At 35.9% G+C, this 26529-nt stretch overlaps 1 protein-coding gene across 1 annotated transcript in view; it reads right to left on the bottom strand.

Annotated features, from left to right (window-relative positions):
* Positions 1–305: 305 nt before the first annotated feature.
* The window catches only part of Ptprz1 (protein tyrosine phosphatase receptor type Z1), a 175390-nt gene continuing 149166 nt past the window's right edge, over positions 306–26529 (bottom strand). The window contains exons 16-31 of the mRNA XM_076853511.2: positions 26287–26372; positions 23434–23454; positions 23161–23257; positions 21001–21083; positions 19677–19811; positions 18787–18921; positions 16690–16853; positions 14804–14939; positions 13205–13351; positions 11125–11218; positions 10707–10780; positions 8866–8994; positions 7893–8039; positions 3141–3283; positions 2277–2412; positions 306–1086 (exon numbers count right to left, since the gene is read on the bottom strand). Coding sequence (XP_076709626.2) covers positions 946–1086; positions 2277–2412; positions 3141–3283; positions 7893–8039; positions 8866–8994; positions 10707–10780; positions 11125–11218; positions 13205–13351; positions 14804–14939; positions 16690–16853; positions 18787–18921; positions 19677–19811; positions 21001–21083; positions 23161–23257; positions 23434–23454; positions 26287–26372 — 1868 coding nt within the window. The 3' untranslated portion in view covers positions 306–945. The remainder of the gene's footprint in view (positions 1087–2276; positions 2413–3140; positions 3284–7892; positions 8040–8865; positions 8995–10706; positions 10781–11124; positions 11219–13204; positions 13352–14803; positions 14940–16689; positions 16854–18786; positions 18922–19676; positions 19812–21000; positions 21084–23160; positions 23258–23433; positions 23455–26286; positions 26373–26529) is intronic.

Genomic DNA, 26529 nt, shown 5'->3' with positions numbered 1-26529 from the left:
ACACAGTTGGGGATCACAGCACTATATTCCCTGTCCCATCCTCCAGTCTTATTTTCACTTCCATCATTCCATTGGTTCTCATATCTACAGTGTCCTGGCACACATACCTCAGACAACATTCCAAGAGAAAACACCAACTGATGGCAATATTTATATTTATTTTTGCAATTTCTTGGATAAAAACCATTTAAACAATGTTTGGTAAGGTGTTATTCTCATAAAAACATCTTTTGAAACAAATGTATTTCTATTTTTCACAAAAGTTAAAATTACATGCTGAAACAGAGTTAATTACTTAGCACAATACGAAATCAGGAGACTTGTAGAGAAGAATAGATAATGAACTACACATCATTAAACTAAACAATTACACTGAACTAGAAAACTGACTGAGTAGTAAAATATAAAAATCTACAATTATAAATATAAATTTGGTCTGTGGAGACACTAGAGCAGTATTTACAGTATTAGATTATTCCTACTTTAGGTGAATACTGCAGTTGTAAAATGTTGAATATCACAGGGAACAGAGTGGTTTATTTACAGTCTACTATATTAAAAGTTATATTTCTAGCAAACCTGATGATTGCTACAAATACAGCTAAAAACTTGACACTAAAAACAAACATTATCTGTAGTTGGGAATTCCTAATATCTATAAATTGAAATTTTCTGTTAAAATCAATATGGAAAAAAATACCACAATTCCATTCTTAGAAATACTGTAAAATTTAATCATTTTAGTCCAAACATAATAAGTGAATGACAAGAAGTCTTTTAAAAAGGCACACATTGTTAATTGTGTAAATTTGGCAGCAGAATCCTATGTCATGAAAGTTACTGTCAAGTGAGGAGAAGTAAACAAATAACAGAACTGGACTGATTTTCCTAATTTTAGAAAGAGGAAAATAATGCTCAGATGTGGGCTTCTCCCACTCTTTAGTGTTAAACTAAAGACTCTAAGCTCTCAGCTATATTTCCATCAGCCAAAGCTGCGCCGTTACTGTCCAGAGAGGTGGATGGATTCTCTTCCTGCCTTGTGCTGACAAGGCTGAGGACCACTTTGTAGAGAAACTGATACTGCTCCTAGAAAACAGAGAGGGAAGTTATAAACAGGAAGCTCAGTGAAAAATACATTTGTAAAAAGAAGGACCATTTTCAGACAGACCATCCCTGATTGTAGTAGGGCATTCTGTTTAGGATTTGCTATACTTAGCAAAGATACACAATGTTTATTAATGCCTCTTTATGATTATATTAAGGTAGCTTTTCAATTAGTGAACACTCATTGACTTAGAAAGTCAATCCTCACACATTTGCCAATGGTAAGTACTCTGTTCCTAGTCACTTGCTTCCCTGAATCAGAAAGTTATGTACTGAAGTTCCATCAACTTGTGGGGAAATGCTATGGCATTAGGCTGCCATAACTTATTCACAAATGAATTGCTTATTCTCTCTTCTGCAGTTGCAATGAAATCCAATGATTCTGTTTATGGGAGTTCTCAACTGCAATATGCTGTCAGCCAAGCAACCCATGCAGAACACAGTCTTTCTACCAGATCTATTTACCCAGCACTCTTCACACTCTCTTCGCCTAGCTGGTCCTACCCTCTGCTCTGAGAGAAGGTGTGTGCGTGTTCTGCTGTGATCTAGTTATAAGGTTCTTATCATAAATGGCCAACAAGCTGAAGGTCAGCCTATTGTTTTGCACTCACCTAAACTTTTCCCTTAATGTTATTTGCACCAAGTTTCCAATTGTCTTTCTACTCCATTTCCACAATAATAAAAACTTCAAAATTACTGGTTGAGAGTGGTTATCAGATGTGCTATGTCTCCTCCTTGAATGCACATACTTCATATTTTTTTAAAATCACAAAGGTTCACCCATTTGTTAACTTTAGAGACTGAATTGGGCTTGTGGAAAAAGCCAATGGTTCCAACATGTAGGTCTCTGTGGTCTATCAACTGTTCTTTGAGGATAAACAGAACTTGAATTCCAGAAAAATAACCATTTATTTTGCTGGGTAAATGCATTTGTGGGTACTTCAAATGCAGATATTTTTGAAAATTATAATATATCTGGTAAAAAGGCAAACAAAAAACATAAAATTTTTCAAGTTTCTGGAAGACACAGCCTCGTAACTCAGCTTGAAAGCCACATGTTAAAGATAATATCACTCAATACAATCTTTCTTATACACAATAAGATTTCCACAGTCTCTAGGAAATAAGTAGTACCTTCTAACAAAAGTTTGGTTCACTACTCCATTACTTACAATGTCAGCAAAGACTCCTGGCCTCATCAAATTGATCATCTTGGCTACCTGGTAAATGTCCACAGAATTTTCCTTTTCTAGTTGGTGCATAAGGGTTGTCAGAGCACAGAAAGTTCCTGCTGTCACTCCTCCATGCCTTGGAGGAAAGGGGAGGAACAAAAACATTCTGATTTGGAATTCACAGAGCAAACAGCCTTGAAAATTTTGCAGTAAAACCAGAAAAATTCAGTGACTTGTCTCTACTTTTTGGTGCATAGAATTATGGTTTAATTGGAAACACTACCAAATGTGCATGACATCAGCAATGAGATACTTAATACAAGTTTAATATTTGCTTGTGCATTTGTTACTTATGCTATAAAAGGTATGGGCAAAAAATTTTTAAAAATGACTTGGCCAAGTTATAATATTTACCTAATATGTACGCTGCATATAATTCTAGTATTCTTGCTTGTTTGTAACAGAAACCCACAAAGATCTATTGAATAAAGATTTCTCTTTCCGGTAAATAAAAAGAATATCAATTTTATTCCTGCCTTGGGAAATTGGTGGCTGAAAAATATCCCTGTGGTTAGGTATTTACTGTAAAAATCCCACTGTGGAAACAGTCTCATCACATAGAGTTCTCAGCATAAAATGCAAGAACAGATACTTAGGATGGTGCACCCAACTTCTGCCTTCAATAGGAGCTTGAAGTGAAGTGAGAAGTGTTCTGTGTTACTCTTGCTGAAAAGAAGCAGGTAATCTACTCTGACTGAATCATCAAAGGTAGCCCAGAACATTAGGTTGGCTAGAAGACAGCAGATGTGTTCACAAACCCAGAAGAAACTCAGGTGGCAAAACAATCGAAAGTGTGACACTCACTCATCATGAACAACCATGGGCCCATCCCTGTTGGCAGCTTCTTCTTTGATAATACTTATAAGTTCAAAAGTTTTACTAATGGGGCTATCTGGATTTGGCCATTTGGGACACTGAAAATGCCTCACTTCTAGTACATAATCATCCTGTGAGAAGAAAGAACAAATTGATATATATTTTTTTTTTAAAAAAAAAAGCAATATTGGTTATAGGCAGTTCATCATATTCATGGTGGAATAACTGGGGAAAATAAGGAATAAGTTAGGCAATAAAATCCAATGGCATGCATGAGTGAGCAGTAACAGCTGCAGCGCATCCCTTACCTAGGAAGGAAGAAACAATTGTGGTGCCACATTTACTGTGTATAGATTTAGTTAGTTTTTTTTTTTAATTTTAAAAATAAGCCTATTGATGTCATGCCAATGTTGACAAACCATGGAAAATATGTACCAAAGATGTTATCTGTGCAGCTCAATTTAAAGTTAAAAAAAGAAATCTTCAGTGCTAAAATTTGTTTGGAAAATACCACAGACCTCTTCAAACACCAGCAATACTCAGACTTCCCTAAGGAAAGGAGGAGACTTTTGCAAGACAGTGGGAAAAGGCTTATGAGGAGGGCAGAGAGACAGGTTCAATTCCAGTCCCAGTTCTATTTTTTGCTCAAGAGTCATACAATCAATTAACAAGTACATGAAAAAATGCTCACCATCTCTAGCAGTCAGAGAAATGCAAATCAAAACCACCCTAAGATACCATCTCACTCCAGTAAGATTGGCAGCCATTATGAAGTCAAACAACAACAAGTGCTGGCGAGGATGTGGGGAAAAGGGTACTCTTGTACATTGCTGGTGGGACTGCAAATTGGTGAGGCCAATATGGAAAGCAGTATGGAGATTCCTGGGAAAGCTGGGAATGGAACCACCATTTGACCCAGCTATTGCCCTTCTCGGACTATTCCCTGAAGACCTCAAAAGAGCGTACTACAGGGATACTGCCACATCGATGTTCATAGCAGCACAATTCACAATAGCTAGACTGTGGAACCAACCCTGATGCCCCTCAATAGATGAATGGATAAAAAAAATGTGGCATTTATACACAATGGAGTACTACGCAGCACTAAGAAATGACAAAATCATGGAATTTGCAGGGAAATGGATGGCATTAGAGCAGATTATGCTAAGTGAAGCTAGCCAATCCCTAAAAAACAAATGCCAAATGTCTTCTTTGATATAATGAGAGCAACTAAGAACAGAGCAGGGAGGAAGAGCAGGAGGAAAAGATTAACATTAAACAGAGTCATGAAGTGGGAGGGAAAGGGAGAGAAAAGGGAAATTGCATGGAAATGGAAGGAGACCCTCATTGTTATAAAAAATTACATATAAGAGGTTGTGAGGGGAATGGGGAAAAAATAAGGAGAGAAATGAATTACAGTAGATGGGGTAGAGAGAGAAGATGGGAGGGGAGGGGAGGGGGGATAGTAGAGGATAGGAAAGGTAGCAGAATACAACAGTTACTATTATGGTATTATTTAAAAATGTGGATATGTAACCGATGTGATTCTGCAATCTTTGTAATGTTTTGAATAACCAATAATAAAAAAAGAGTCTAAATAGACATGTAACTTGATTAAATCCCTTAAGCCCCTGCCCTAGGTTTCCTCAAGTGTACTGAATTAAATGCTACATTTAAAGACAAGTACCAGAAACTAAATTTGGTATGGCAAGTGAAAAAGTGCCAAGACAGTCAAGATATTACCAAGGAAGAAGAAGAGGATGGAGAATTAGCTCATCAGATATTGTAAGTTATTATGTGCTATCTGGATGAAGACACTGCCATTTTGGCAGAGGAATTAAGAGAACAGTGGAATGAAATAAAGATGCTAGAAATAAGACCATACATAGATAGAAAGTCAATTTAGGACTGAATGGATATTGCTGATCCATAAGTGACGCAGGGTCAAGAATTACCACATGCAAAATAAAGAAACTGAACCCTTGTTTCATTTCATAAAATGTAATGTAAAAAATCAATTCCAGGTGGAAATATAAAATATTTCAAAATGATGCAGAAGATTATCTTTAGGATTTCAGGTAAGGGGGGATTTTAAACACAAATTATGGCTTCTTTAGAAAAGAAAACGATTATTAAATTTGTGTGGATTAAACTTAAAAATTCATTTACCAAAAGAGATCATGAAAAAAGTCCCCCACCCCCCCAAAAAAAATCTAATCACAAACTTGGATAAGGTATTTGCAACATATGTATCTGAAAAAAATTAGTGTCCAGAATATCAGTATATCAAGAGATCTTCAACAAATAAATAACTGGATGATAAAGAATCTAGTAGAAAAATGAGCAAAAATTATGAACAGCACATTACGATGACATCTCAATGGCTAATAAATTTGTGTAAAGACAATCAACTTCATTTGCAACAAGAAAAATGCAAACTCACACCACTGTACGATGCCATTTCCTTCCCACCACAAGCAGTGGTGGGGATGGAGAAATTTCAGATCACTCATACACTCCTGACGGGTGGGAAGAACCACTACTTAGTAAAGCTGACACAAGTTGAAGATACCCATATCCACTGACCCAGAAAAGGGAATTTCCAGGAATAGGCTAAAGAAAATGTTGCATAAAATATGTGTAAAAATATACATACTAGACCTGTTTATGATAGCAAAAACCAAAACACAACAAAAACAACTCCAAACAGACAAGTAACAGCCCAAATGTAGAACAGAAAAAATATAAAATTTTATAAACTGGAATATTAACAACAGAAGTAAGTGAATTTGAGTCATACCCAAATACATGGATAAATGTCAGCAATGCTATCTATAATGAGGAAAAGTCACAAATCTCTGAAAAACACATATAACTTCCATAATGCTAAAAAAAAATACTAATCAAAATAGTGATAGGAAAACAACAAAAAAGGGTGAACGCATAAATGAAATCAAGAGGGTAATTAACTAATTCAGGAAGAGACCACTTCTGAAGGGAGGTTATAGAATGTAATGTGAGCCTGTGAGAAATGTCCAAGGTCAAGGACATGTGTTTTCTCTTTAACTCAGTGGTGGGCACACAGTTAATTTTCTGTTTCACTTTTATACTTTGAGCATACACTAAAATGTTCTTTTAAATATGCAATATCTAACACATTTGAAAAATAGCCACCATGACAAATAACATCTCTAGCTTTTGAGTTCAGTAGTTGAATCCAAGCTTTCTAGATACCATGAAATAAATCCTGGTCTATTCAGTGTAGATTTTGCCTCTCTACTGACCTCAAATGCTGTGATATTTGGTGGAAAGCACTTATAAATGTCTGAGAGTCATGTAACTACCCACCTCAGTCTTTCCTTCTCTCTTAATCATTGTTTTAAGAATGTGGCCCATCCTTTAATTAGGTTCCTGGGTGATCAAGGTGTGGATAGGAGGTGGCTTCTACAGATGAGAGGTGTTCGTTGGGGTGCTAAATTGGGGCATTCATGCATGAGTATTCTTGTTTACTTTATACATAATATTAGGAGAAAAGTTGCTGATTTCCTAAGGCTGAGTTAGGCATTAGACATGATCAGTGATCAGGAATTGGGAATGGCAAGATAAAGGTATCTCAAGATAAAGGTATCTCATAATTTTTAGGACTGAATGGATATTCTTGCAATAAGCTGTTTTACTAACTGGGGAGAACAATGGGAGGAAGGCATGAGAGAGGGAAGACCTGAAGGTTTTGCTAACTTGGTGAGGGTACAATCCTAGGTAGAAAGTAGCTTAGGATACTAAGAGTCACTGCCTCTCACTTTCCAATCAAGGAATTAAGTCACTTTCCCACAGCCCCATTGCTCATCAGCTGGCCTAGAATCAACACATTCTTTTTCTTGTTTTCTTTAATCAAGTAGGATACTATTCCACTGACATACTGTCCACATTATTAATCCATCTGTATCATTTATTATATGCATTTTGATCATCATATATTTAGAGAATAGGAAACTTCTCATACAGCATATATGGTTTACCAATTTCAGAATTAGAGTAAAACAAACATTTAAACTGTTTAGAAAATGAATGATTTTTTTTCCTGAGATGATACTCTGAATCTCACATGCCTAATCATCAACTTTTAGTATTCCATTGCAACTCTCTGTAAGTAATTATTGACAAATAATCCAATAATAGATATATGCCATGTAAGCAAAGTTTATTAAAACAACATATTATCTTGTTGATAGCAATAGTGTCTTCTAGATAACTGAGAGTTTATTAAAATAATCCTAGATTATTTTATTAAACTTTTTCAAAGCATATTTTTCACTTATCAATTCATTGTACGCTGGCAGAACAGTTAAGTTTGGGTGGGTAACATTTTCCCCGTTTTACTGAGGAGAATACAAGATAAGAGTCTGTCTTAAAACACAAAAATGAGAACAAATAAAATTTATTACTGTGTTACCTTAAACAAAATTTCTTTCAGCAACAGAGTGGAGATCTTTGATTTCTTATGCATATAAAAGTCAACAGGTGTATAGTTTAGTAATGACTAATTGCTTGATTCTGTAATGATTCTGAAAACGAAATGATTCTGAAAGCTCTTAGAAATGGAATATTGATTATTTGAGTAAATTATCTCAATTCATAAAAAATCAGAAGTCTGTTAATTTCTAAGAAAGATCCTTGAGTAAGCATATGTTTATAAAACACAGGTAAATGAAAAGTTTGTCATGTAACTTGTGTTCATACCTGTGTAGCTTCTAGAATAAAGTCTTGAATTACAAGTTTTTCCTCATTAGACAGACATTTGTGTTCTTCAGCCATAAGAGTGACCTTAAAGCTGTCACAATTTATTGGCTCATCTTTATTTGGCCAGTAAACAAATTCATCTTCTGCCTGGAAAAGTAAAAACTAAGTAAGAGTCTAGATTTTAGTAAAATAAAGTCTCAAAATTCAGGTTCTAAAATAAAGTTAATTGACTGAATCAGTTCAAATTTTACTTTGAATCACAAAATTCACTATTGAAATCTTTCCAATGTTTTAAATTAGATTTATGTGTGAAATCAAATATTACACTCAAGAACCCCAATTTTTGCTTTGTTATTTTGTGCCCATAGCTTATTAATGTCAATAGTAAGCTTGCTGCTTATATTACTGACAAGTGAGTTGGAAAGATTTAAGTAAATTTTAAGAGCTTAGCAATTTTCTAACTTCATTTGATAACTTTATAAACAAGAGCTGAAAAGTATATATGCAAGCCTAAATGAAATATTAATTTAGTCTTAGTTTCTGGGTTCTCTAAACACATAAAAAGAAGAATGGGTGTGTTTTGATTTTCTGATACTAAAAAAAAACCCTACCTATTCTAGTTAATTTTATTCCAATTGAATCTTTAAAACAAGTTAAGAAGGACTTTCTTAAATTAAGGGAATCTCTGAATTTCTTAAGAATATAGATTGACATCATTCATGGCTATAACTCTAATTTTCTTAAGTAGTGTCACAAATACACATATTGAAGTTAATTTTATCTACTTTCATTTAAATATGTCTTTACAGAGAAGAGAATGTAGAACCAAACAAGTTCAACAGAATGGAAGGTATGATTCCACTGATATTAGTCTACGAGTAAAAAATAAAACTACTTTGCTCGTTGGTGTGGATTTCTGTGAGCTACTGTTTTCCAAGTAAGGAAAGAAATAAATATGAAGTAAGGGACTTACCATGTTTTGACCATCAGGGATCATAACCACCAACTGGGCATTATGATCCCATATCATTCTCCAGAAATCCTTGATGGTATGGAGAAGAGGGTGCTGGGTGATGATGAATTCATTGCTCTGGTAATAACCCTACAAAACCAAAGAAAATGTAAAAAGAGACCTGGCATATGACTAAACATTCAGAAAACACATTTGTTAAGTTCATGGAGCTTAACCCAAAGTTATCTTTTAAATTTTAGATTGTGTGTACAAATAATAATGTGGTTATTATGGCCAATGCTTGCTGGGTACTTCCTATATGCTAGGTACAGACAGTTTTCTTCCTCTTAAGAATTTTACTCTTTAAGACAATATTATGAGACAGGAACTGTGATCCCCATTTTATAGATGATTAAGTGGAGGCATAAGATGTTAAGTGTCATGGTAAGTTTAAGAACTGTAGTCTAGTTTACCTATCACTTCTAGGAGCAGACTTACCAAAATGGCATGTGGAATGTGTTTCCTACATTAGATAGAATAATCTATAGCAGAGTTTAAAATTCTCATTTTCCACAAACTCCAGTGTAAGAATGCTAAATTGTACACCCACATCAGGGCACTTTCCGTGTCCACTCACCCTGGCTGCCTCTATAAAACATGAATCGATCGGATTTTGCTGCAGAAACCTGGAAACTGGTATCCTAGATTAATCACAATTTCCATGCTATTACATGTTAAAATAAGGGCTCTTCTGGCTCCTGCTCTGAGTACTTTCAGATCCCATGTCTACCCCCCTGAGAGTGCCCCCCTTACCACACATCTAAATATTTCCTGCATGGATATTCTTCAATAATATTTTTGTTGGATAAATAGAACAGATGTTTGTCATGGTAGTTAGGGGCCTTTAGTCTAAAGCCAAGCTCCGTTTGAAGGTCACACAACATCTATGCTATAGCTTAGATATGAGGTGTCCCCCAAAAGCTCCTATGTGAGACAATACTAGAAGGTTTAGAGGTGAAATAATTGGGTTATGAGAGCCATGTCCAAATTAGTACATTAATCCCCTGATAAGAATTAACTGAGTGGTAAGTGAAGTATCTAGAGGAGGTAGGTCATTGTAGTGGGGCATGTGTCTCTGGAATAAATACGTTGTATTTGGCGAGTGGAGTTTCTCTCTCTGCTTCCTGAGGTAATGTCCTGAACTGCTTTCCTCCACCACATTCTTCAGCCATGATGCTCTGCTTCACATGGATCCCCAAGGATGGAGCCAACTGTTTATGGACTGAGACCTCTGAAACCATAAGCCCCCAAATAAACTCTCCTCCTGTAAAATTGTTCTTATCAGGTCTATTGATTGCAGCAGCAAAAAGCTAACTAAAACAATCTACTCAAGCACCCGTCCCTTACACAGAAGATCTAAATGAGAAGGAAAATGTTTCATCTTTAGAAATCCAGGTCCCCAAACAAGCCCTGTGTGCAGGGCTAGAATGGTGCTATATACCTGGATTGGTAATTTCAATAAACTTGGGCTTTGCTAAAGCAGGTGCATTCCGGGTCTGCCAATGGGCTCTGCACTGAATAAAATGGAGCCTCTTAGGTGGGCAAGTGTGAGTTTTATGTCTACTTATCAGACCTGAATTGTGAGTTTGGGTTCCTGAATATCCCCATCTAGGCTGCCTGGGGTTCTTCAGTCCCAGCACACAAACGTGGAGGAACACTGGTACTCCTACTTGCTGCGGCAGGCTGTGCCCCTGCAGTCATTGACTTGACTTATGCCTACTAACGGTGCTGCCCCTGTCTGCTGTCAACCCACTCTGGTGCTGATTCTGCTAGCAGTCTCCCCAGGGATGTCCCTGACTTACCATGATGTAGGAGGCATTGATGTAGTCCGTGCCTTCCCCACTCAGGGATGAAATGCCAACCCTTGATCGCTCCACTGGAACACAGAACATTCATTACAAAAAACTATTCTCACAGCACTGTACCATACTCCCTCAACATCTAAGTGCAAAATATAGTTACATTTCTCAAGATGGGTGTCTGTGATTCTTAAAGCTGTACATTAAAATATGTTTTTCATTTAGATAGAAGAAAGATTTTGTGAGTCTTTTTAAAAATAGGTAAAATTATAACAATAGGTAAAATTACAACAATATAGTAATAGATCTAACATATAATCAGAGCGAATAACACTTGTCCCAAGGAATACAAATATTGGCAAATTAGTTATAAGACTTTTATTGCGAAAAAGTTGATTTTCCCAGATTCAATATAACTTACCAGGGATAATAGAAGAAGTTCTGTTCTTTTCCCTGTTGCATTGTTTCAGGGCTGTAGAATAGTCACTCTGCTGTATATTTGATTGGCTCAGGAGCTGAGTAAGGGAAAAGTACAGTTTATTTCATTTAAGTCACCAAATAAGCAAGCATGCATGAACATATGACCTGACCAACAGGATACTTAATGTGCTGGATTGACTTTTTCCCCAACGATTCCTTGAATTGAACCTGGTTTTAGTGAACTCCCTGGTGCTTTACACCTGGAGAGGTAGAAGAAGCAGAGAACACTCACTAGTTCACCTTTCAGCTTCAAGAGGATCTTCCTCTTCGCTTCCTCTACAAGTGCACCCTCTGTTTCCTTTACTTAAATCTCAGCAGATGTTGGGAGGCAAATTAAATCTTGTGGGTGTGCATACATATATATGTAGGTAGTTAGATTCTATTCATTGCTTCTACTGCTATTTAGTACTGTGATACACAAATAATCTACATTCTCCTCTTCTAGTCCCCATTGAGATAGTCTGAGATATTTCCAATGTTTAGCTATTTCATGCTTTGTAACAATGAATCTCTCTTTCATGTTTCTTATTGTGCACATGTAAGGGCTTCTATAGTGAATTAGCAGTCAATGATGTTTAATTTTTAATACTCATAACAGATAAATAGATATAATAACTGTTTCAAGGAAATTTTTCTATGAATAAACTTGAATGAATATTTTCTATAGGACAGTACACATACATACTTATATTTCCCTATTTATCTTGCTAACAGGAAAGGGAGTCAAATTTTATCTCTCATTTTCTTTGAACCTTACATTTTTTATTTTCACACTAGATTATTCTGTTTAAACCATATCAATTATTTTATGTAATTGTGTAGGGCTAAATCATATTTAAATGAGAATTCTGCTGAAAGTAAGTGGCATACATTAAAATTAGGCTGTTAGGATGGCTCTTCATCTATGCAGAAGCCATCCTGACAGGCTGATTTTAATGTTTTACATCTCTTTATTATCTGTTTCAGGAATCCAAACTGCATGTTTTGTGTTTTTTTTTTTCAACAAAAGCATTTCTTTATGACTCAGTTCTGGCTAAGCAAAGCATTTGTGTTCCTGACAAGATGTTCTAAGTTTATCATCCAACCCAGTCTTCCTCTTACACCCCCAGGAGCACAGAAGATAGTGATGAGAAGGTAAAGGGCCTGAGGGAGTTCATAGTGGCTAACAATTTTTGTTACTGGCTGGGGAAAAGAGAGAAGAAAAAGTAGAATCTCAACATTTGTTGACTCTCCTGGTTTTTTTTCAGTGTCATCCCAATTCTTCTTATATACTCTTTCTTCAGAAATTGACCCTGTTTCTCCAGGAATCCTGAGAAGTCAGAGGATAGTATAGAAATATCGTGGAACAAAGTAACAACCTTCACTCCAAAAAATTATGATTCTGCAAATCCTCCATTCCCTGCTGCAGGTCTGATAATACCTAGTTTCCAACTTCTCTGCTTACTGATTTCTGAAAGCCAGGGAGCTAGTGTCCTGGGAGGATGGCATCAAACAAAACATGACCTCTCTCTGGTGAGCTGCCTCCAGTCAGGAGTGGGAGAAACTGGGGTTGAATAGCTATTGTTCTGGTGTGGCCTGCTCTGTACTCCAAGGGATTGAAGTGAGACACAGACTTTTCCAAAGAGCAGCAGGAACATCCTGAGCCACAGCACTCATGTTAAAGTGGTCTGTTTTTTTTTTTCCCCCTTCAAGTCAAAAAGAGCACTTATATGCTTTGTATTATGAATTCTGTCTGTTCAATCTGTAGGCTCTATACCCTCCTTCCCCAGGCCAAGTGTGTATTTATAAAAGTTAGTCTAGGGTTTCCCAGAACTTTTCCTCTTGCCACTCAGAATTAAGTTTCTCCTTGAAATTTACTGGGTGGTGCTATAACCTGTTGTAAAGAACAAGATGATTCAAACACAAAGCTATTGCACCAACAAAACCGTCAACCTGTCCTCATAGCCTTAGTCAAGTAAAATGAGAAGATATGGAGACATTCAATTCTGTGGTGACAACCAAGAAGCATCCAGGGAACTCACCTGGAATTGCTTCTCCAGTTTTGTTTTACCGGTTGGTCCTGGAATGAGGAGTGCATTAACATAGGCGTGAATGTGACTATCTGGCACCTCTGTTTCTTTACTGAGTATGGCCTCCACCAGGGTATCATGAATGAAGACATACTGTTCCTGGCAAAACAATGACAATAGAAACATTACTTCAGATTTTCTCATATGTATCTAGGTATGAAACTAGTATCCTCCATTGACAGACAAAAAGAATTTAACAAAATGGCGGTAGTGGGGAGATCCCACAGAGATTGCTGACTGACATGGCAAGAAGTCAGATAGAGGGGAGGAGGTGACTCAGGAAGAAATGACCTATTCTGTTCCTACCTTTTTTATATATCATACATTTTCATTTGTGAGTAGAAAGGGGGAAGATTTGGAGAGGCAAAGCAATATCCTCTGTGACTCCTTGGAACTAGACATTTTTATACTTCCTGGAGGGCTTTCCTGACTCACAAACTTTGGATGGACTTCCCCTTTTCCTTTCTAACCACTCCAACTCTCATTGTAGCCCGCCATGTACAATTTAGTTGGATTTTATCTACAGTTTTTATAGTTCTCTCATATTTCATGTATGAAAGTTCCCTGGTCTTTTGTGTCCCAAAAGTCATTCTTTGAGGGGAGTCTGATTTGGTTTTGAAGCCCACTTAGACATTCGTTTTCTGATTTTTTTTTTTTTCAAGTTCACATCCTTGAGGGGAGTCTGATTTGGTTTTGAAGCCCACTTTAGACATTCGTTTTCTGATTTTTTTTTTTCAAGTTCACATCCCTAGGTTTCAATTTAAATTTATTTTTATTTAGAAATAGTGAGAATAAAATGCAGATATGCAGACTCTGGCCTGTGTTATATATGATCAAATTATGTGGACCTAAAAAAAACCTTGAGTGTCATTCATGCTTTTTAAACAGAACATGAATCCATTAGCTTGATATATGTATGAATAATTTGAGGATTTTGATAGCGGGATGGGTATTGATTGTTCCACTGATTCCTTTGTGTTACTAGTGTCATCCTAAAGATATTCTTCAATTGGTCACAAAACAGACAAAATTTAAATGACCCATCTGTAACATATCTGTTGTTACCTGGTAATGTGGATTGAACTGTGTCTCTCAAAAGATACATCAATGCTCTAACTCCCAGTACCTCAGAATGTGGCCTTCACTGTGCACAGGATCACTGCAGATGTAATTAGTTAAGATGAGGTTGACTGGAATAGCATGGTGACTGGTTTCATGACGAAAACCACTTGGTACCATCCCTCTGGACGCAGAGGGATGGTACCAAGTGAAGTCTGAGGCAGGGATTGGAGTGATACCAAGAAAGTTCCAAGCCCATCAGAGGCTGGGAGAGGCAGGAAGGGATCCTCCCACATGCTTCTGAAGGACCATGGTCCTGCCAACACCTTGTTTCCAGACTTTAAGTCTCTGGAAGTGTGAGCTAATACATTTCTGTTGTTTAAGCCACCCAATTTGTGTAGTGCACTATGACCATCTTAGGAGATGAACACATCTATGTTTTAATGACATTTCCATACCTTAAACAAATAAAGATATATTTTTAAACCATACCTCAGTTTGCACCAAATAATTTCTTTGTGAGCGAATGTGTTTTAAGAAGCCAAATACGTTGACAGTTCCCTCATGCTGAATCTGTTGCAACATACTGTCTAGCACAATATATGTGCCTGTTCTTCCAACACCAGCACTGAAAGAAACATTTCAATGTAAAACATATTATTGAAAACAGATTGATTAGAATACTTTCTTTCCCCAAGCAAATAAGCCACATGATAAATTTAATAACTTAATCTTGTAAACATTTTAAGGTTAAGCACAGTAATTTAAGCAACAAATTTGAAAAGTTCGCTTTCGAAATTTGTTGCTGTAGATGAAACTGCAAAACACCCTATTCCTGTGTCAGACTTTTAAAAAAATCAACAGTATTTATTTATTATTCATTATACATTGAAAATAGCATGTATCAGAGCATAGCAAACAGACATTTAATCTGAGAAAAATAAAAGCATTAACTTTTCTAAATTCTGAAAAGCAAAGGTCCTTGGGTCTGTATTGCCAGGCAGACATGTTTACAAAGGTTTCTGCATTCATGGGAAAAAGAATTTGATGGAGCTTTCAGCTGAAATATCATTTCAGTGAGATCGTGAGGATAAAGCATAACTCCAGTCATTTCTAAAGGGCCATTATCCATCAACTTCTTCAAAGCCTCTATTGGGGAGACAGAATTCATAGACAGGGATTCTTTTCAAATGTTCCAACACGTAGGAAGTGCTGGAGTGGAAAATTAGCACCTGCTTTGCACAATAGCCTGGGCCTTCTCCATTTTTAAAGAAACAATTCCTGACCTTCAGAGCTATTTTTCCTATGTTTTCCTAAGAGTATCCTCAGGCAAAGAGATTTAAAAAAAATCCTCAAGATCAGTCTCAGAAACTTTGTCTGAGAATAGCTTCTGAGATAGGTAATTAGACTGTGTCAGATAAGCTGTATACCAAAGGAAACACGTGCTTCTGCAAAAACCCAGGTACTGGTTTTGGCAAAATTACTGCGTGTAGAAATGAGCTTGATTTTTGTGGACATAAAACTCAGGGGCTGGGGATGTGGCTCAAGCCGTAACGCGCTCGCTTGGCATGTGCGGGGCACTGGGTTCGATCCTCAGCACCACATACAAATAAAATAAAGATGTTGTGTCCACCAAAAACTGAAAAATAAATATTAAAAAATCCTCTCTCTCTCTCTCTCTAAAAAAAAAAAAACTCAGTACAGTCAGCATTCTGAGAATATTACCTGCTGTTATTTTAACTGAGAAATATTAAATGAAAGCATCTATCTTTTTTTTCTCTTCCTTTGTAACGTTATTCTTGCTGTTTATCAACCCAATCTTGGAAACTAAAGTTCTTGGACAATGATAAATTGATAATACATTCATATGTTAGATATGTTAGAAAAAACTTAGTAAAAAGAGAAAGGGATTTTGGTCTCAAATTGTTGACCAATATATTCAAGTTATTTTGCCAAGTTCCTCACAGTCTGAGTGCATTGCATTCTCTAATATAAACCTGGCATGACAATTCTACAACAGAATCACTCTTAGGAATAGGAAGTGCACCTTAATCATTTTTTATCCTGTGGTGTTATAAGAAATATTTAACAATAAAAATATTCTGCCTGCCTCGCACAGTTAATAAATTCCAATCCAGCAATCAAATCAAATAATAGACATCTTAAAAAATACATGGTGTTCTGAAATGCTCAGCAATCAAATTCCAAGTCTCAGCATTAGCATTTCCTAGTGATCTGTACTTATGAAAATGGGCATATAATTTCATTCCTCTCATTTCATGAAATCTTTCTGGTTTTGGCAAAATTTTGTCCCATCAATTTCCTTTTTGTTGGCATAAGCAATTCTGTGACTTCAGAAGCACACTTCTGAGACTCACCTGCAGTGGACCACAACAGGCCCCACAGCATGGCGCTTGGCGTGGGCTGCCTTTCTCACAAAGGTCAGCACCGGCAACGAGTACTCTGGTACCCCCATGTCAGGCCACTGAGTGTAGTGATATTGTGTGACCACGCGCCCACTGGGTCTTCCTTTCTGGGAGCCCTGGAAAAGTTTGGACAGTTAATGACAGTAACAATCACACACAAATGCATGCACACATGCACAATTCTTAAATATCAATTCAGGAGTCACAGCCTGACACTGGTGTTTATAATGAAGCAAAAAAGAGAGCACTGCCATTTTTGATGGTCAATTGCCTGTGCCCACTTGGCTAAGCTATGGTAGTCAGCTGCTGGGTCAAACACTAATCACAATAGATGATGTGGTGAAGGTATCTTTTTAGATGTGATTAACATCTGTAAACTCGAGTATAGTATATCACTCTCCATAATGTGGCTGGGACATATCCTAAGACTAATACCTTAGGAGCAAAGACAAGTTTTCTGAAGAGGAAGGGATTCTCTCTAAAGACTGCAATATATAAATCGTGCCTAAATGTTCAGCCTGCTGCCTTGATGAATTTCAATTCTAAATTACAACATCAACTCCTACTTAAATTTCCAGGGTACCAATATTCCTTACAGATTTCAGAATTGGTAAGTCTCCAAGACAACTGAGTCAATCCTTAAAAAAATTCAGGGATCTATTGATCTGTCTATCCATCCATCTGTATGCCCATTCCTCCTGTTGGACCTGATCCCTTGAGAATCCTAAAACATATATTATTTTTTCTCTTTGCTTATTTCAATTGCCACTCTTTTTAGCTAGATGTTGTGATTCTGTCAGGGCTATCCTATGAAGTGGCACATGGGTCAGGAATTTTGGTGTATGTATCATATCACCTACAACCATAGGCACCATAACCAGTCTGGCTTTAAAGCCAGAGCTGACATTTAGGTACTTGAAAGAAGCCATTGGGATTGAGGTGTAGCTGTGATAAGAACTTTGATTGCTACACACACACACACACACATATACACACACACACATTTATGTGTGTGTGTGTATATGTGTGTGTATTACCCCTTTTTTGGTTAATCACTCATTTATTTAAGAAGAACTGAATGATTTATATAATTGATGACATAACTATCATTTGTCTTGTTTTTAAAATTATTTGCAATTGATGAATAAAAATTGTATTAATTTATGTTATACAATGTAAACATGTTTTGAAGTATATATACATTGTGAAATAGCTAAAAAGCTAATTAACATAGCATAACCACATGTGCTTTTGGTGAGAATACTTTAAATCTTCTATAGTAATTTTTAAGTATATAATACATCGTCATTACTTATAATCACTATATTATTCAACAGATCTTTTGAACTTATTCCTCCTATTATGGTTTGGATATCAGGCACCTCCTGAAAGCTCCTGTGTTAACATAGGAACATTCACAGGGGGAATGACTGGATTTTGGAAGCTGTAACCTAATCAGTCCATCCTACTTTGAATGGACTAATTAGGTGATAACTTTAGGCAGATGGGGCATGGCTGGAGGAGGTCACTGGGGGCATGACCTGGAAGGGTTCATCTTCCCCGTGGACCCCTTCTTCTCTCTCTGCTTTCTGACTAACATCAGTGGAGCTGTGCTCCTCCACCATGCCCTTCTGCCATGATGTTCTTTCTCACCTTGAGCCCAGAGTAATGGAATCTGCTGAGTAATGGAGTGAACCCCTGAAACCATGGTCCAAAATAAACCTTCTTCTCCTAAGTTACTCTTTTCAGGCATTTTGGTCACAGTGACGAAAAGGTGACTAACTGAAATTAACTAACACTAACTGAAATTCTTATCCTAGGACCAACTTCTTCCCAGTTGACTTCTTAGACTCCACATATAAGCAAGATCATGTATTATTTGTTTTTCTGTGCCTGGCTATGTCACTTCATCTAAGTTGTCACAAATTACAGGATTCCATTCTTTTTTGAAGCCGAACAGTAATTTATTGTTCTTATATACATATACACACCACATTTTCTTTACCCATTCATCTTTTGAAAGGGTTTGGCCATCGTTCGTTGACTCACCTTTTTTATCTTTGTGTTTCTTAGAGTAAAATTTCTCACAGTGTAATAAGCAAGTACTTGAACATTCTTCTGATTAACCAGAAAGTTCCCGTATTCCTCACTACCCTCAGTAGGCCAGTACTGGTCACATTTTCTCTGCAACAGAGAAAAATGAAGATGCTACTTCACATTTCTACATTTCAAATGTTCAACATGAAAGTCACATCTGAAATAAGTAGAGGTTGGAGACAGCAACAGGAATGGCTCTCTTATTCATTTAAATGTTGTCTTTCCTTTCTAAGTGATTGCAAATTAGTTGTAGAGGTGAACAGGCAAAGACTCATAGAAAGGAAAGAGTGTTCAGATGATCTAGTCCAATTGACCCCTATCATATGAGGAAAGTGAGGCCAGAGGTACTGAGCTATTACAGAGCCTTCACTCAAGTTCAGGTCCTATGAATTAAAATCAATTTTACTATTTGTTGCTTTTCAATGGGTCATCATTACTATTTATCACAGTATGAAGAATGCTTTTAAGAAACAGATAGGCACTTGTACTTCTTCTTTTGAGATGTGTCTCTTTTTTAATTTGTTATTTTATTGATGAGTTTTTGAATTCTTTATATATATATATTCTGGGAATTAAATTAATCAAATTACATTTTTATGTATATATAAATAAGTCACAAAGAAAATCAACATCCTATATAATATGTGCACCAGTAAAAATTTTAAAAAGAAGCAGATGGCTTGATTCATAGTGTTGACCTATAATGCTAAGTTTTCCTTTAGCTGTCATACTTGTTAGAGGGAATCCTGATTAGCTTTCATAACTTTTGCTGCTTTCTAATGCTGAATCTGTTAAAACGAATTGAAATCTCTGGGGGATGACATCATAGATGATCCACTTACCCTTCCTTTCTCCACAAGGTTTGTTATCATGACAATCACTTCTACATTATGCTCCCATATCATTCTCCAGAAGTCTTCAGCTGTAGATTTCAGTGGCCCTTGGGCAGCTATGTAAGCCTTTGGTCTGTTGTAGCCCTGAAGAAACAAAGGATTAGTATTTCTTACTATCTGAATTGCATGCTATTTCAAACTGTAGAACACTTAAGTCATTAAGGTCAGTACCCTTTTTCTCTAAGAGAAAACCATGAAAAAAAGATAAATAAATTTGCAAAACTAGAGAAAGTTGATAGTACTACCAAGGATAGCAATTCTTTCTGGACTCTAACTTCTATAAAACCTTTTTACTTCGACACAAACTTAATTCCCTGCATCTTTACTCCAGGGGCACTTAACCCAAATCTATTGATAATGACTAGAGTATGGTTCTTAGCTGGGCCTGTTGAGGCCAGGCTGGACAATTTAGTGATACCCTGTATGAAAATAAAATAAAATAAGGTTGGGGAAATAGCTCAGTGTTAGAGTGCTTACCTAGCATGAGGGAGGAACTGGGTTCAATCTCCAGTACAGAAGAAAGAAAGCTAGTATTAAATTGTGCTGCTTTGAGATGTATTTCACAAAATGGGGCTCATTTGTCTACAAAGTTAAGAAAGCTTGAGTTGTGGCCTCCTTCCTCTTCTTGGCAGTGCTGAGCAGGGCTAATCATTAATAGCTATCTGTGGCCAAGCACCCATCATTGAACAAAATACTTAGCAAACATTAACCTAGTCCTTTATCTGTGCAAAATGAAAGCACCATCCCTGATTTAGAGATGAGGTACTGAGTTATCTAGTGAATGGTCTACAGTCCCTGAAAAGTGCCGGTTAGTTCAATGAAACTGAAGAGTACTCAAAATAATACAGGCTATAACTGGTTTGATAATCATGTGTTTGCTTATTAGTCAGTACTACCATGGGATTTTTTTTTTTCAGCTAGGATTTCTTGACCATCTACTATAGTATGCCAGGAGTTATGGGAAATTCAAAATAAGCACTAATCTTGTCCCTCACACTTGAGGAGTTATAAACCTTTCTTGAGTATACACAGTCTACCTTGAATGTACATTCTTGGCCTGAATTCCCTCCTTTCCCCAAGAGATAAGCTAATTATAATAGAGTTTTTCAATCTGAAATCCTTTGTTACAGGATCTCTTCAAGTTATTTATCGTTGATTTGCAATTTTTATTATATATCAAATAATATGTATTACACACTGGTACCTGTGTTGCATTATGATATAATAAATTTAAGGTCTAATTTTCATAATATTTCAAATCATACATGCTTACATCAACATAATTGGCATTGATGTAATCAGTCAGTTTTCCATCTTTTTCAGCAAGCTGTGCAAGCTTAACCCTGCTATGATCATCTGGAATATAAAAAGAGAATAATTTCACTCAAGTATGGATTCCTCTTTAGAATAAAGGCCGTTTACATATGTGTCACAATTTATTTCACACAAATTCAGCAAAAAAAAAAAAATAATTCATTTTAATAGGCTTTGGGAGGATACTGAAATGACAACGATAACAAAGACAAACAGAAATCTCTGTTTTTAAGAAATGTCTAATGGAGTATGCCCAGGACATACCAGGAGGCAACAAACAGGTGTTGGGAAAGAGGGGCACTACCCAGGAGGATTCGAGGAAGAAACTGCTTTGCTGTGGATTGATAATAAAAGTTGTCACAGAGGTTGGAACTTGAAGTTGGCATCTAAGATAAATGACACAGGGGCTGTGAACAGTAGAGGGCCACTTGAGGAGAAAAAAGAGTAATGGAAACCTCAGAAAGCCAAGGGAATGGTGGCAGCAGAGGCCTCAGAACAGGAGGCCGAGGGAGGAAGGGTCAGTAGTGAAGGAAGTGGAGGGATCCCAGGGAGGGCCTGTGAAGGGTGACCGCAAAAGCTATTTCAAGGAAGAGTTGCAAAGAGGACTTCTATGAAAGGAGACAGAACAGTTGACTAGGGACAGAAGAAGTGGATCCAACCCTGCCATTTGAAAAGGGGTGAAAACCATGAAGTAAAACACAGCTTAACTATGGTAATGCAAACATGTTGAAGTAGAGATGGAATTAGCTTCAGTTCTGTGGAGTTTGCAGGAGATATTTATTAGGAAAGGAAAGTGTTATAGAAGGAAACTTAGTAGTGTCTACGAAAGAAGAAGTAAATACAGATCAAACCATAACAAAGTACATTAATACAGAAAGTACAGTACTGACAGTAACAGTTCACATGGGTAGAGAGAGCTTATGTGAAAATAGATGCCCAGCAATGGAAAGATGAATCTAGATGACAAGCTATACTTTGGTATCAGTTCCAATATTTTTAGAATTTTGAGGTTTTTTTTTTTTCATATCTAAAACAGAATTATTATTACTTACCTTTCCAGGTTGTTTAGGGGATTAAATGAAATGATAAATTTATAGTGCCAAGCAAACAATAGGTGTTCAACCAATGTTCATCTCTGTCCCTCTTAGTTACCTGGTGGGTATTTTCTATTTAGCTCACAGAGGGAAGTTTAACAATTTCACCCTGAGAAGCAATCAAGTTTTATGTGCAGTCAGGAGAGTTGTTTTAGTTGAGGAAGACAAACATATAGGAGAGTCCTCTACTAAAAATAAAAGTTGGTGTAAACCTGTGGAAATGAAGGTAGTGCCTATGCACACTATTTAAGAGAAAACATAATAATAAGAGGAGGCAGGTGCAGCCCTATAAGGATTCCAGAGCTAGAGTGGAAACAGAATTCAAATGGCCCAGCTGGGAATATAGTGCTCATTGAAGCTAAGGAGGAGGGATCATAAATATGCAATTCAAAAGAAGGAGAGAGGTACAAAGCAAAATAAGAATAAACAAATGTAGAAAAGAAATTTTATAAGAAGATGAAAAAAGTGGTAATTTCATAGGAAAAAATTAGTACAATCATTAATGAAAAAAAGTCACAGACTTGCTTACTAAGGAGAGAGAACAACTAAGAAAGAGGAAGGAAGGAGTCAAAAGGGGGAATCTAATCAATCCTTTACAAGACCCCAGGAAGACAGGGAGGAAATAAATAATTAAGGTAGGAGTAAAAAAAAAAAAAAAAAAAAAAGTCTAAAGAGAGTGTGATCTGGTTAGTAAGATCACATAAAAGTGAATGTATCCAAATGAAAATAAGACCAGGGAATATAAATAATGGCAGAAACCACAAGAAGAGACATACAGCCCACAGAATCTGAAGAAAGGACCAAATTAAAATTTGAATGTGTTCAGTATAAAAGAAGCAGATGTCATTAATTGCAGGATGCATTTAAAGTTGAAGCATAGAAGTCTGTGTATTATTAAACACAACTCTTATTCCCCGAAAACAAAGGTCCCAAAACAGCCACACTGATCTGCCCTCTGATGGCTTCGGCACCCTGAGAGCACAGCAGTGTTGATGGTAGGTCAGCCAAGTCAAGGATGTACTTACAGGCAACGATATTGATGTAGCGGTTCTTGTGTTTGTTGTCTGGGTGGTTGGAACTGTCTGCTGTGATACCTAAGTCAGCAGTACAGCTCTGCACTTCCTGTAAAAAATTGTATGTAAACCATTTCAACACATATTCTTTCCAACAAAGTGTCTTAAAATAAAATAAGGGACATAAAACAAAAAAATCTATCCGAAAAATTTTTATTTATTTATTTATTTACATGTTACAACTATTTCTTGGCTAAAAGAAAATGCAGTGAAATAATGCCTTACCTGGTAAAACTCTTTCAGTGTCTAATGAGGGAATGAATGCCAAATAAGTAAAGAAATCAAATTCCACAGCACACGACAAATGAGAAAAAAAAGTGTTCATATTAGGTTTACAATGGAAAACTATGATCATGCAATAAATACATTCGTCACATAGTAACAAAACAAAATGTTTTAAACAGCAACATGCAAATCAAAATGTCTAACAATTTGGAACCTTAAAATTATGTGAAGGAAAAAAAATAGCATTTTTAAAAGGGAACATTGGTGTAGTATGAGTTTTTTAAACGCAGATGAGAACTACCACATACTCCATGACCCATTTTGTGATAGTGATCGGATTTGCTAATAAACAAATAAAATTTATATTACTACCATAGCTCTATTTGAAACTCTGAATTTGTGATACTTTTCTTTTTCTTTTTGTGGCTTGAGTTGTTTTAAACAGTAAATAACTTCCTATTAGGTGGTTTGTAATTCTATGACATTTTGAAACAAAATTTATACATCATTATTTCTGATATTTCTAATTAGCATATCTCCTCTATATTTAAACTTCACTGGATACATAAAAACTATTTCTGCTAATTTTTATTTAATGAATTAAAGAGTTTTTCAGAGATGTTTCCTATCTAAATACATTTGTTTAGAATTTATAGTTATTTAGTATTAAGATAACAAATGAAAACCTTATAAATTCTGAAAAAGTATATGACCCCACAATGAATCTGATTCATTAGGAAATGGCCTGCCCAGTATCTTTCCAAATTAGTTTTTAAAATCTCTTTTGCAGCAAGTTATCCTGAATGATTAAAAAAAATTAAATATATAAACCACTTAAAAGGTGTAGAATCATTAGTTATTAAACAAATTATTAAGTTACTAAAAAGTTTTGTCAAATCAGACTGTAAGCTAAAAGCAATGAAATTAAAACAAATCTTTTAAAGTAAAAATATGAGGTTATTTTCTTAATTTAATTATTAATCATTTAATAATACTTAAAATGACTTTATAGTTGTGCAAACTGATCTGCCTTTCTGTTTATGCTGTCACCAACTTAGATTATAAATTGTGTAATTCAGTTAGGATTGTTTTTAAACATTTGGAAGATTAGACTTATCTTTCACATATTTTTCCTGCTGTTATAATAATTTTATTGAATGTTAGCCCAATAATTTCTATCAGTTAACACTGCAGTTAGCTTAGTTAACACTGAGTTAACACTGTACCACCAATAATCTCTGGTTTATGGTAAGAAAACAATTTGATGGTTTAAATATGTAACTCTTTGTAGTATATCACTTCACTTCTACTTCTTTCTTTTTTTGTTTGTTTTGTTTTTTGGTTTGGTGGAGGTGAGGGGGGAATTGAACCCAGGGGTACTTAACCACTGAGATACATCCCCATCACTTTTTATTTCTTATTTTAAGACAGGGTCTTGCTAAGTTGCTTAGGGCCTGGCTAAACTGCTGAAGCTGATCTTGAATTTACAATCCTCCTGACTCTGCCTCTTGAGTCAATGTGATTAAAGGTCTGTACCTCGGGCCAGGCTCATTTGATTTCTTAAAGCTTTCTAACTTACAGCATTTTCCTCTTCTAACAATGTCTTAATTGATGTGACTCCTGGGAAAAGGTCCCACAGAGCAAATAGGAAAGCAGTAGATGAGAGGAGAGTAGATCCTGTGATGACATCAGAGTTCAAGGCCCTTCTAAGAGGAAGGTCCACAGAGCACGTTGGGAGCAGGGCATGGGAAAGACACAAAGGCAGTTTTACTAGAGTGTTTCCTAGGGGGTGTGGCTCAGGGGAGGCTGAGGATTGCTTGCTTGATGACAAGCATATTGGAAAGGGCATAAGATTTAAAACTACAGCCCTGGGTTTGAAATCCCAGCTCTGCTACATATTGGTTGTTATTTAATTTCATGGAGTTCGATTTCATTATAACATGAAGAGAAAGAATAATAACTCCCAGAACTGAGTGAAGCTTGAATATGGAGGCACCTAGTCATTGTGACATATTCAGCATGCTCACCAAAGGTTGCTTTCGTTTTTTTTTTTTTTTTTTTTTTTTGTGGTGGTTATTGTTAACTTTGTACTAATGACTCCCTATTTTGAAAATCTACTAAATTGATATTTAAGTTGGTCATAATATATTTCTCTACCCTTTCTATACAGGAGTATTTAATAGAATATCACTGAAAGAGTTTTCACTGATTATAAGGCTCAAATGTTTTTTAGAAATGCATATTTTCTCGAGAAGATGTGATTTTACTTTTTATAATAAGAGTTACATTTGCATTGGTGTAATGCTTACAATTAGGGATTTATATGAAGTTTAGCTGAAAAATCATGAAGTTTAGTAGTTTAGTAAAATTTATATAATTTAGAAAATCAAAAAGAATCAGTATTTTTTTATATTGTAATTTTTTTAGTTGTAGTTGGACACAATACCTTTATTCCATTCATTTATTTTTTTTATGTGGTGCTGAGGATCAAACCCAGGGCCCCGTGCATGCTAGGCAAGCCCTCTACCACTGAGCCACAATCCCAGCCCCAAGAATCAGTATTACTAATGCAGATTTTAAAAGGAATACTAAAGATCTGAACTTAATGGGAGAGAATTAGCAATGTTTTTGATTCTTCCACTAGTAAAAATTGGCTTTTAAATGGAAAATCAATTTTCTAAATTATATGGTAACTACAAAACATCTCCTAAACACGTAAGTAACTATGGAACTAATATTTTCCCCAGAAGTGAAAATAGTTTCAGTGTCTTCAGGTCAAGAAATTGCTTACTGCTGAATCTTTTAAATTTACTATTTTCTATATTACTCAAAACAGAAATATTAAAATCATACCTCAAATTCTTCAGTAAACCCACTACTTGCATGTAAATCTGCAACATGCTTTGGAAAGTGCTTTATTGGAATTGCTCCAACATCATCTAAATGAATAATAATAATAATAAAAAACAATGTTAGGATAATTCAGAAGTGAATGTGTCTCTCATTAATGAAGTGCCTTCTGAAAGAACTTTAAAATTCAATTATTCTTATAATCACAAATAAATCTAAAGCAAAAATTTCCAATTTTATGTATAT

The sequence above is a fragment of the Callospermophilus lateralis genome, chromosome 1 (assembly GCF_048772815.1).
Source record: "Callospermophilus lateralis isolate mCalLat2 chromosome 1, mCalLat2.hap1, whole genome shotgun sequence".
In the NCBI taxonomy this organism is placed as follows: domain Eukaryota; kingdom Metazoa; phylum Chordata; class Mammalia; order Rodentia; family Sciuridae; genus Callospermophilus; species Callospermophilus lateralis.
The sequence above is the reverse complement of the archived record's forward strand: the minus strand, read 5'-3'. Positions and strand labels throughout refer to the sequence as shown.